Consider the following 13,000-nt stretch of genomic DNA (forward strand, 5'->3'; position numbering starts at 1 on the left):
GCCAAACCACGTGACCGATGATGTCATGAATTTTTTTCCCCCCATACAATTTATTCCGAGATGACCCTCAAAAATTTTTCACACTGATCAGATAAAGCGTTCAACATATGCAATTATGATATCATAACACAGCCACCTTTGACATCAACAAAAAAGTCATACTTGTTTCCCATGGGGAGAGTACTTCACATGTGCCAAGTTTCAATTTTTTCCATGGAGGTGGTTTTGGAGATGGAGGTCCAAAGTATTTCCTTTTTTCCATCATAGCTGCCACACCACATGACCTATGACATTATAATTGTCATTAAAACATTCTACATGATTATTCGTACCTCTGGTGAAAATTGTGTCAATCGGATAAGCGGTTGCAGAGAAAACAGAGAAAATCATCATGGACGTACGTACGTATGGATGGATGGTCACCCGAAAAAATAATGCCACCAGCGACTTCATCAGCGGAGGCATAAAAACGTGCAAAAACGGATCCCCTTAACTCCAGACATATTAGCTTACTTCCAATCATCGGCAAGGTCACGGAATCCATCATTGCAGTTGATATGAAATCTTTTCTTTTCTCCAACAAACTCATCTCAGATCATCAATTCATATTCCGACCAGGTTACTCTACCTTGGACATGTTGCTTCAACTCGCCCAACAATGGATGGAGGTCCTCAATGTCAGACATGAGATCAGGGCCATCCCTCCAGACATATCTCATTCTTTTGATACAGTCTGGCATCCCACCTTGCTCTCCAAACCTTCTGCTTATGGCATCCAAAGCCCATTTCACACATGAATTACTGACCTCCTCTACTCTCATAGCCAATGTGTGGCTCTCCATGGAATCCTTTAATCTCCTTTCCCTGTTAAGGCTGATGTGCCCCAACTAAGTGTTCTGGGCCCAATCCTATTCCTGAACTTTATCAACGATCTCTCTGACCCTGTGGAAAATCCTTTTTATATATTTTCTGATGACTTCACCCTCTGCCATGACATCCCTCATCCTTCAAATAGACAAGCAGCAGCCTCTTCCCTCTCTCTTCAGACCTTGATAAAATCACAAGCTGGTCAAACACTTGGAATATGTTTCAATCCTGAGAAATCTCACACTCTCACTATTTATCTCCAAAAATAATGGAGGTTGCTTGTGTGTACGAGACCCTCCTATGGCAAACCCCTTCATCTACTTTTTAACAACCCTCTTGAATAAGTTCAGTCACTCAAACTCTTGGGTCTCACTATCAGTTATGATCTTTATTGGGCAAGTCACACTGATAATGTCGCCTCCAAAGCCAGTCAATGCACACCTGAACTCTTATCCTTCCTGGGCACACCTGAACTCTTATCCACTGCCACATTATTAAAAACACCTCACCACCACATTATTAAAAACACCTCACCACCACATTATTAAAAAACACCTGAGTGACACGTAACCGCCATGTTATTAAAAACACCTCCCTCCACGTATTTCAAAACGACTGCCGGTATTTCAAAACACCTCACCACATGTCGTGATAGAGACAGGCTTGTTTTAACTGAGGATAAGTACGTGAGTTGTCGTGTTGTCATGATTTACAGAATTCAGCAGAATTAAAAAAAATATTTTGCAAATTTACGTGTAATATTCGCGATACTACATTTTTATAAGCAATTGAAGTTGAAGATTTAAGTTTTAATTTAAAATAATAATTTAAAAAATACCCTGAAGACATATACATTGGAGAGGGAGGTGCAGCCTGGAAGTTTGCCATGATTTCTCAAAGTTTGAGGTCGTAGTTCAGTGACAACACAGCACAACACAAATATATATATATATATATATATATATATATATATATATATATATATATATATATATATATATATATATATATATATATATACATATATACAATATACATACATACTGTACACACACACACACTGTAATATATATACACACACTGTAATATATACACTAATAAAACAGACGTAGTCAAGCATTAAACGCCCACCTCTGCTCCATCAGGAAGTAGCAGAACAATGGGTTTCCCTCTGTCAGAAGATTCACGGATGCTTATATGCAGTGGTATTTCTCCTGTAAACAACAATAATTAGGGAACACCATGCGAATGTTGTGCATGAAGCCGAGCATGATACTTTTATATTTTTGCCATGCCAAGTTTGTCTGCAATTACAATAGAAAACAAGAAAAAAGAGCAATCAATCAGAGATTGCAGACCCTTGCTAGGACTTGTATTGTGTGGTTTTGTGTGGGGTATTTTGTGTGGCATTTGTGCACTTGTGTGTTACGTTATTAATAAGAGACATAACTTGAACTGCCACTTTATAACTGCTGGCAGTGATGACTGGGTACCAAAACGTCTCGCATTTATGGAACCCCACTTTGATTAGACACCTGACCCTGACCCACGACATTTTTTATTATTAATCAATTGAATTTAGAATGGGCTTAAAATGAATTCAATTCAAATCAAATGGAAGACCAAATTGGTACAGTCCTGCATTGGAGTTATTAGAAGGAATCCAAACAAGCAAAAAGCAGAGATTAAGTCATCAGGAGGAACCTGGATAGCATTTGCATTTCAACTGCTACTCCTCTACCCTCAAACCCATCCAGGCACAGCCAAGTGAGCCTTAGTCAACATGTGTATATATATATCAAAAAGAACAGGATCAGAAAATTAAATAATTATGGCTGCCAGAGCATGCGTCTGATCGGTAGAAATTTAAAACATATATCCCCCATCATGACTAGCTCATAATTGTGACGTTTCACGTTGATTGATGAAGTGGTTCAAGAGAAATAGTTTTAAAAAAAATCTTTTCACTCAATCCAATATGGCTGCCAGACCATGTGACTTATCAGTTATTCATGAATACCCTGGTATCCCAAAGGCGTGTGGAACATTTGTGTGAAGTTTCCCCACAATCTGTCCAGCTTTTCTGGGGAAGAAGATTTCTTATAGGTTTTAAGGTAATTCCAATATAGCTGCCAAACCATGTGACCAATGACATCATATGTGTGAACTTTTTGTTCCTCATGGATAGGCGGTTATATTTATAAAGTTTTGCCTCTATCTGTTCAGCCACTTCGGAGAAGAGGATTTTTGAAATTTTTATGTAAAAAAAAAAAAACACAATATGGCTGCCAAATCACATGACCAATCACATCATCAAATATATTTCTATGGACCACTTTATCACAAAATGACCCTGACAATTTGTCATACTGATGGGATAGAGTATTCTACATATGCAATTATGATGCCATAACGAAGCCGTCTATGAGGTCATAAAAAAAATCAGACATTCCTCATGAGCAGTACTTGCCGTGTGCCAAGTTTCAATTTTTTCCTTGGTGCGGTTTCAGAGACACAGAGGTCGAAAGTTATTCCATTTTTCCAGTTGTTGAAGAAATTTCTAAGTCATCTGTACAATTGAACATTTATTTAACAAACAACAAAAACATATAATATGCATATGGAGGGTTCCGAATACAGACTTGCTCCAGATCTCTGAAATACATGGAAAATCTTAGTTCTTTATTTTGTGTTCAGTGAGACATAGTACTTTATTTTTTTGAGATGCTGGTGACAACTTTGTCAGGTCTTGACATCCACCAGATGAAGCTTATTTTCAGCCTTCAAACAGCCCCAGCCTGACCTGGTTGTATAGTTGTAACATATATTTCAAATCCAGACATGTTAATCTTTTCCTGGCACAGAAAAACGCACACAATGCTAGAATGACGTCAAACTCTTATGGACATTAAAGATAAGTTTCTATAGTATATAGGTTTTAAAAGTCAGTCTGCTTCTCCCAGACTGGGAAGATATATTACCTTGAAGCAATTAGAGCTTATTGTAAACATCTGGACTTTTTCCGAGACCCACATTACAATTTGCTGGTGTCTTTTATAAAAATTCCTTTAGATAGCTTTTAAATGATAGGCAATTCTTCTTACTGAATTCAACTTATTGGAAGAGGTCAGCCTGCTCATAAATTTTAATATTAAGGTGATATTTCCATACAAAGGAAAGATATGATAATGTCAAGACCTGACAAAGTTGGCGCCAGGATCTGAAAAAAATAAAATACTATGTCTCACTGAACACTAAATAAGGATCTAAGATTCTCCATGTATTTCAGAGATCTGGAGCAAGTCTGTATTTGGATCCCTCCATATGCATTTGTTTAAGTTGTTTGTTTATGTTATTTGTTAAATAAATGTTCAATTGTACAGATGACTTAGAAATTTCTTCAACACTGCCACACCACGTGATCTATGGCATCATAATCTACTATACTAAAAAGGTAGAATATGTTTGTATGTATGTATGCGTGTATGTTTGTTCGTCCTTTATAGGCGGCCAAACCGTTGGATGGAACGAGTGATCCTTGGGTCATGAGAACGGACATGGGGGGGGGGGGGTCAAGTTCAAGGTCAAAGGTCACGGGGTCAAGGTCACCGGGTAACTTCAATTTCTCAATTTCATCCGATCGAGACGGGACCAACGCCATTCGACAGATAATCAAAATTAAATGACAGTTGATTGACGACATTCACTTCCGACTTCCGGTTTTCGAGTTATGACGTCATAAATTGACTAAAATGTCAATTTTTCATGTTTGTTTGTCCTTTATAGATGGCCAAACCGTTGGATAGAATGACATGAAACTTGGCATATGTGATCCTTGGGAATGGACATAAGGGGATCAAGGTCAAGGTCAAACATCACGGAGTCAAGGTCACCAGGTAACTTAAATTTCTCAATTTCATCCGATCGAGACGGGACCAACGCCATTCAACAGATAACTGTACCCGCCCATGGGCGGGTACTTTGCTAGTTTATACTAATAAAAGTGTGTGTGTGTGTGTGTGTGTGTGTGTGTGTGTGTGTGTGTGTGTGTGTGTGTGTGTGTGTGTGTGTGTGTGTGTGTGTGTGTGTGTGTGTGTCCTCCATAAAACTTCAAAACCATAAAACCTATCAACCTGAAACTTTGCATGCATATGAAGAAAACTCCAAGGAAGTGCAAGAGTGAAAATTTGGTGTTTGGATTAATTAAAACACCCCATTAGAAAATAATTAACGGCCGTATTTATTTATATCCTTCATCAGGTGATCCTCGGCCACCTCACTCCTTGGGTGTTAAGGAGTTTCCTGGATAACCTTGCCGGGGTCTGAAGCTGCTATGTTTCCTGGCCTGCTCAAACATGCCTTGAGTTGGAACAGGCTGCAACGATTTCTTCATGATAAAATTTTTTTTATTCACTTTCCTCACTCACATTATCGAATGCCTGTTCATCATAGCTACAAATCACTGGGTACATTGCAATGCTTCTAAACACCCGGAGTCATCAGTATTCATTGTTATATTTCATTTCCGCACATGCAATCACTACGAGTATCTCTTAAACTAAGCAGAATTACAAAATTTAAGCTCCAGAATCGAACCTACAAGCAGATCCTACTTCTAAAAAGATGTTCATTTATTCAATTCGGACATATTTGACATTTTGGGCGTCTCCGGGAGGTGTATGTTTATTGTTTAGCGAATCGCATACCAAACTAGCCATTTCTTATCATCCGTTTCGTTTGAGTACTTGCTTAAGCCACTTAGCAAACACTCTCCAAGCTGCTTGGTTGTTCATTTCGGTTAAGGTACACATGCTCTCAATGGAACATTGATTAGGCAGACGTACGTTTCGCCAGTGTTGGGCCCTGCGGTGCTGTGCGGTTGGTGCCTCGGGAAGTGTCTCATCCACTAAAAATGTGCAATTGTATTTTTACAGGAAATCGTTTTGTTTTCCCTTTTTGTGCAATCTCCTGCTAATGTAATCCACCACTCACTTCAACATCGATGTATATATAAAAACAATAAGGTCCATCTGATCAGGTGTTTGCCATGATGTGGCTGTGAAGGCAAAGAGCATCAATCGACATTTAGTGTTCAGGGCGTTAATATATTATTCAATTTAATTTTGCTAATTTCCCACTTGAATTCCTCTTTCAAAGAACTCTGTTTGAAGATAAATCTTTGTGTTTGCGTGTGTGTGTGTGTGTGTGTGTGTGTGTGTGTGTGTGTGTGTGTGTGTGTGTGTGTGTCTATCTCCTCTCTCCCTCTTTCTCCCCCCCCCCCTGCTCTTTATTGTCCCCCGTCAGTGAAGCGATGGGTTGCATTTGCAAGTTATCAATAAAACATTCTGCATGAGTAGTCCTATAGTAAAAATTTTGTCTCAATCCGACAAGCGGCTGCGGAAAAAACTCTACAGTTCTGTGTGGACAGACAAACAAACAATCAAACGGACACAAATGCAATACCCTCTCCTCCTGCGAGGGTTAAAAAAAAATTACCCCCGTGTGGGGGTGACGGTCACCTCTATAATACCACAAGTTCTCAATGTTCAGTTATGACCGAAGACTACTGCGCAGTTCTACTGCACAGCTCGAACTGCGCAGTTTAGTTAAAGATGACTCGGCATTTTGGCGCGCGCGCACGAAATTATATTTTGAAAATAAATGCAGACGTTTACATTTCGGGTTTTGAAACTTTTTCACCTTCGGCAGAAAATGTATAAATATAAAAGGCTAAAAATGTGTTTTATATTTATATTTCATTTCTCCTTCCTTCCTTCTTTGCGAATTGCATCGGCGTTTTTGGCCATCTTCCAGATCACGTGACGATCAAACGGGAAGGAAATTCAAAAATCTGTCCAGTTAGATACAAGATAATATTTTTTACTATCATAATCAATAAACAGTTGCCGAATATCTTGTAGAATGGCAGATAAGACTAGATAGGTTTTGAAAATGGTGATTTTTATAACTTACGTGACCTCGTGACCTTGACCCTGACCTTGAACCCAGACAAAAGTTACATCATTGTGCAACACTCATCGACCTCTACCCACATACTAAGTTTCATCAAGATCGGAAAGAAAAATTGTTGACGGACGGACGTACGGACGGACGGACGTACAGACATACGGATGAACGGACGGATATCTGATCCGGCTTTATTAGGTCATCTCGGTAGAAATGACCTAAAAAGGATTAAGGAATGCTTAAAAGTATGTCATCTTCACAAAATTAGTTTCCCCAATCAGGACATGATCATATGCAGAACACTGTACAGTAATGAGTAATGATTTGTACATTGGCCTTACCCAGCACATCCAATCCAAGCTGCTGGGCAGTCTCTGATTCCCCAAATATGTGTGTTTGGTGATGGCAGTTGGGACACTGGAATCCACTCATATTCACCACCAAACCGATCACCTGAATGTGGGAATAAAAGAAGGCATTTCTAAGATTGAAGAATAACATTTCCCTCCACCACCGAAGGTGAAGGAGGTTATGTTTTCACCGCTTTCTGTCTGTTTGTTTGTGTACAGGATTTCTCAAAAAGTTGTGGACGCATCTGGATGAAATTTTGTGGACAGGTTTGGTGGGTGACAAGGACGAACTGATTAGATGTTGGTGAAGATCCCGATCCGGATCCGGATCCGAGAATTAGAATATTTTAAGTAATTCTTCACCATTGAGAGATTAGGTCAAAAATGATATAATACTGTATAACATGATATTTCAAAAAAGTATTGGGACCGATATGTTCTCATGGCTCAGGCATTACGTGGCAGAGGTATGCACTCCACCAAGTGCCCTTCTAGTTCATCATGTGATTTCTTGTCAAGTTTTTTTTCCCGCCAGAGTTGCTCCAGGATGACATTGTGATCTTAATCTTTAATATGCAACACATAGCTGTGGATAGCATCATTTGCTGGGGTGCAGCCATGCCACTAATGCAATGTCTTCTGTAGGTAGAGAAGGAATTTGTAATTTGTTAATGGTGTCGATGATATCTTGTCGACTCTTCAGGTATGACATCTTACAATATTGAACATCCACTAACTAATACTGGCGGACGGGACACCGAGTTTAACGTCCATCCGAGGGACGGCACACATATTGATGAATCGCCTTGCCTGCGAAACACCAGGATGACAGTTTATAGCTGGGTTGGCATTGAAACTCAGGCTTGACAGGTCATATGCAGATTGGGATCTCAAATGGTCATTCAGCTTTCCACATTATGATCGAAAAAAATCGTTACATTTAGTTTCCTTCTTGTTTTACATGTCTTTCAGGAGTTATAAATCGAAGCAATACAAAACAAAATACCCATTGTGAAATATCATTTCTATGGGGAAGTATCAATGAGGAGCAGGAATGTCAAGTTATATGAACAGGCAATTCTTTTGATTTTGTTACACTTTCATTACCTTTCTGGTTTGGGTTGCCAGGATTATTTAGAGGTGTCCACACTAGTCTTTGGACTGTTTAGCCGAGGATCAAATTTTGACCCAGCAATAAACAATAAACTCTCAACCTGGTGTTTTGCATGCAGAACAAGTCATCAATGTGTACGCTGTCCACTGTATGGATGTTAAGCCGGAGGAACAATCTGTTAGCATGAAGTTGTGGACATTAAAGCCATCTTTTGCAAAGAGTACACGAGTTATTGCTTGCACTCTGAACAAATTATAAATTCCTGATCCTTCATCAAACGTCAAGTCTGGCCAGCCTGTTTTGTGAAAGATTTAGAACAAACATTCCCCCAGCAGACCCCACAAGAAGCTGGAAATAGTTAGGCCCATTAAAAGTAGTAATTTATTTAGCTTCCTATTTATATTTAATGAGCAATTTTGTCTCTCCTTGTGATTAAACTTGAACTATAGATGCTTATTAAATCAAAGTCTGAGATTAGTTTTGAAAAGGTAATTGCAAAAAACAATTTAAAATATTTCTTAAAAAAAAAAAAAATCAAATTTAGTGTCAAACGACAGTATTCAATTTTCAAAACCTCGACTGTATTTTGCCATGCATGCCACTTAATATATATATATATATATATATATATATATATATATATATATATATATATATATTTTTTTTTTTTTTTTTAACAAAAAAGTGTATTCTGCATTTCATCATCATATTCTAATCTTACTGTGAAGTCCTCTGCAAGCATTGACTTGGCAAATACTAGTTTTAAAAGTGCTTTGAAAAAGAACTGTCCCATATAATGTGTTTTGATACATCTTTTGTCTGCCTGTTTATTCTGTTTCCGTTTATTATCCATCAATAAAGAGTGTTTCCCATGACAATGTGTCTTTGTATTTGGCAGTGTAAGACACACTGGAACACCAACTTTACGAAACATCTCAGCAGCACGCCTTGCGTCGATTAGAGCCATGTCCTGAGGTGTACTCACAATAACTGCACCTAGGGTGGGAAGATTTGGCAAGAAAGCTTTTGACAGAAGAAAAATGATAAAGTTAAACTGCACAATTATGGAATCACAAAAGAAAACTAAACTAAAAAAGAAGAAATCCAAAATTCACTTTGAAAGCCAATGAAAAATCAAAGCAAGTTAGAGCAAGTATGGGGTGACTCATGAATGGTTTAAATACAATTGCTTAACTTGAAAGCATATCAAAATACAAAGCCCATCCACATCTGCTTTGCACTCAAACTAAACTTGATGAAAGCGACAGTTCAAAAAAACATTGTACATTTCATTCATTTGTGTTCTCCATCTTTTCATTATAAGCATTTCTTCAAGATTTGATGACATAAGCTCAATTGTCAAAAATTGTATGGCTTGGACAGACATGCTTAAACCTAATAGTATATAAATAAAGAAACACAAACGCAATGAAAAAAATTGGGGCGTCTCATGCTTGACGCGCTGCGGCGGGGCTAATAACTGATGTATATACTCACAATAACTTTGTCCTTTCACATTTTGACCCAACTTTGAATTATTTTCTCCATATTCTCATAATAAAGATTTGTTGAAAATTTGATGACGAAAGCTGGAATTATGGCCTGACGAAAAACAAAACAAAAGTTATGGCCTGGACAGATGAGGACGCACGCAGAAACACACATACGAACACATGCACGCACAAACATGATTGCAAAACCCCATCTCCCGCACTGAATATCTTGAAATAATCAACAATAATATGAAAAATCACTCATCAAGTGACAACTTGGCAAAACAGCAAAAAAGTAGAATGGCACTCAGTAAAGTGCATACTCTGCCAGGTGGAACAGTTTACGTTTTGTATCCCACTGATTGGCTGGATCAGAACCAAAATCCAATCCCCTTGTTCTTGTCACCTCTTCAACTCATCCACCTTGTTTTGTCATAATTAGTCCACCACTTCTTAAGATACAGTGATATATTTAGTTTTTGGCCCTGTCTATCAATTTTAGAAATAAGGCCTGTGTTGACCTTTTGACCTGAGAATTAATCGCCAGTTGAATTCAGCGACCTAATGGGAAAATGCTCTTCAAATTTCAAGTCAATCGGATGAAAATTGAGGATTTTAGAAAATTTGGCCCAAATTGGCCTATTGGCCTATGTCATACTTTTGGCCTATGCTTACCTCAAAATTAAGAGGTGGTTGAATTCAGTGACCTTAAATGCAAATGCTCTTCAAATTTCAAGCTAATTCGATTAAAATTGAGGATTTTATAAAATTTGGCCTATGTTGACCTTATTGCCTATGGTAACCACAAAAATAAAAAGTGGTTGAATTCAGCGACCTGACATGAAAATGCTCTTCCAATTTCAAGTCAATAGGATAAAAATTGAGGATTTTAGAAAATGTGGCCCAAATTGGCCTATGTTTACCTCAAAATTAGTAGGTGGTAGAATTTGCTAACCTCATATGCAAATGGTGTTCAAATTTCAAGTCGATCGGATGAAAATTAAGGATTTTAGTAAATTTGGCCAATTTTTGCCCAAATTGGCCTGTGTTGATCTCAAAATTAAAAAGTGGTTGAATTCAGCGACCTCATATGTAAATGGACTTCAAATTTCAATTCAATCGGATGAAAATTGACAATTTTAGAAACAATTAAAAAATTTGGCACATTTTGGGTTGACCTTAAGGTCAATGTTGACTTTTTGACCAAAGCTAACCTCAAAATCAATAGGCAGTTCAATTTACTGACCTGATATGCAAATGCTGTTCAAATTTCAAGTCAATTGGATGAAATTTGAGGATTTTAGAAAATTTGGCCCAAATTGTCCCATTGGCCAATGTTGATATTTTGTCCTATGTTTACCTCAAAATTAGTCGGTGGTGAATTCAGTGACCTGATATGCAAATGCTGTTCAAATTTCAAGTTAATTGGATTAAAATTGAGGATTTTAGAAATTGGGCCTATGTTGACCTTTATGTCTATGTTGACCTTTTGGCCCATGTTTACCTAAAAATTAATAGGCGGTTGAATTTGGTGACCTTATTTGCAAATGCTCTTCAAATTTCAAGTTAATTGGATTAAAATTGAGGATTTTAGAAATTTGGCCAATATTGACCTTTTCATCTATGTTGACCTTTTGGCCTATGTTAACCTCAACATTAATAGGTGGTAGAATTTGGTGACCTGATATGCAAATGCTCTTCAAATTTCAAGTCAATCAGATGACATTTGAGGATTTTACAAAATTTGGCTCAAATTCACCTATTGGCCGATGTAGACCTTTTCAGTTGACTGAATTTTAGGAAACTTCAATGCGGGACCGTTGCAGGAACAGTACCATTCTTCTCTGAAAATTTCAGAATGATCGGTTGAGCCGTTTGGGCTGGAGGTGAGCAGACAGACAAAGAAACACACAAACACACAAATGAAAAATCACTCATTGAGTGATAACTTAGCAAAACAGCACAAATTAGATTGGCACTCGGTGGAGCACATACCTCTGACAGGAAGGACAGTTTATGTTTTGTATCCTCCTGATGGGCTGGATCCGAACCAAAATCCAATCCGCTTGTTCTTGTCACCTATCAAACTCATCAACCTTGTTTTCTCTAATCTCGTCCACAACTTTTTGAGAGATAGTTATGAATTTAGTTTTTGGCCATATCTATAAATTTTAGAAATCAGGCCTGGATTGACCTTTTGCCCTTAGAATTAATTGGTAGTTGAGTTCAGCGACCTGACTGGAAAATGGTATTCAAATTTCAAGTCAATCCGATGAAAATTGAGGATATTAGAAAACTTGGCTCAATTTGGCCTTTTAGCCTAAGTTGATCGCAAAATTAATTGGTAGTTAAATTCATTGACCTGAATTGCAAATCCTGTTCAAATTTCAAGTCAATCGGATGAAATTTGAGGATCTTAGAACATTTTGGCTCAAATTGGCCTTTTGGCTGATGGAGAAAATTTTGGTTGACCAAATTATATGAAACTTCAATGCGGGAGCATCACAGGGTCATTGAGATTAATCTCTGAAAATTTAAGAATTATCGGTTGAGCGGTTTGGGCTGGAGGTGAACGCACAGACAAACAAACACACAAACCAACAGAGGCGATCAACATACTTGTCCATTTTTTTTTTTTCGCCAACAAACACACAAACCAAAAACGGAGGCGATCAACATACTTGTCAAAAATAAAATAAAATTTGCCAAGTAACAAACACAAGCAATCAACATTCTTGTAAAAAAAAAAAAAATTAAAATGCCAAATAAACACAAGCAAACACAAACAGTGGTGATTAACATACTTGTCAATTTTTTTTATTTTTATTTTTCGCAAAGTAATAATCCAAATATAATTACCTATGAGGAAGTACCTTACTTAAAGCCTGATTGCTTCACATTGGGCATCGTAAACACAAATGTGTTTCATTACATCCGCCACTGAAGGTGGCCGAAGGATATATTTTCACTCCTGACTGTGTATGTTTAGCTGTTTGTGAGCAGGATATCTGAAAAAGCTATGGACGGATTCAGACAAAACTTGATGGAGAATTTCATTAGTGTTTCTTCACAATTTAGAGATGGGGCCAAAACCGATAGATTACATGATATCTCAAAAAGTTAAGCATGGATTCAGAAAAAAAAAAAAAACTTGGTGGACAGGACGGGCGTGTGACAAGGACAAATGGATACGAATTTCGTGACGATCT

General features: G+C 37.7%; 1 protein-coding gene across 8 annotated transcripts in view; it reads right to left on the bottom strand.

Annotated features, from left to right (window-relative positions):
* The window catches only part of NUBPL (NUBP iron-sulfur cluster assembly factor, mitochondrial), an 84,440-nt gene that overhangs the window by 1,724 nt on the left and 69,716 nt on the right, over positions 1-13,000 (bottom strand). For 7 of the 8 annotated variants that reach the window (XM_085895440.1, XM_085895431.1, XM_085895423.1 and 4 more), the window contains 4 exons: positions 9,209-9,294; positions 7,176-7,287; positions 1,999-2,081; positions 163-284 (listed from right to left, as the gene is read on the bottom strand). In XM_085895440.1, coding sequence (XP_085751566.1) covers positions 186-284; positions 1,999-2,081; positions 7,176-7,287; positions 9,209-9,294 — 380 coding nt within the window. In that variant the 3' untranslated portion in view covers positions 163-185. The remainder of the gene's footprint in view (positions 1-162; positions 285-1,998; positions 2,082-7,175; positions 7,288-9,208; positions 9,295-13,000) is intronic. The other variant, XM_085895451.1, reaches the window with a different exon arrangement.

Source organism: Eptatretus burgeri, chromosome 1 (genome assembly GCF_056783735.1).
Source record: "Eptatretus burgeri isolate ZD-2024b chromosome 1, Ebu_testis_v1, whole genome shotgun sequence".
Lineage (NCBI taxonomy): Eukaryota > Metazoa > Chordata > Myxini > Myxiniformes > Myxinidae > Eptatretus > Eptatretus burgeri.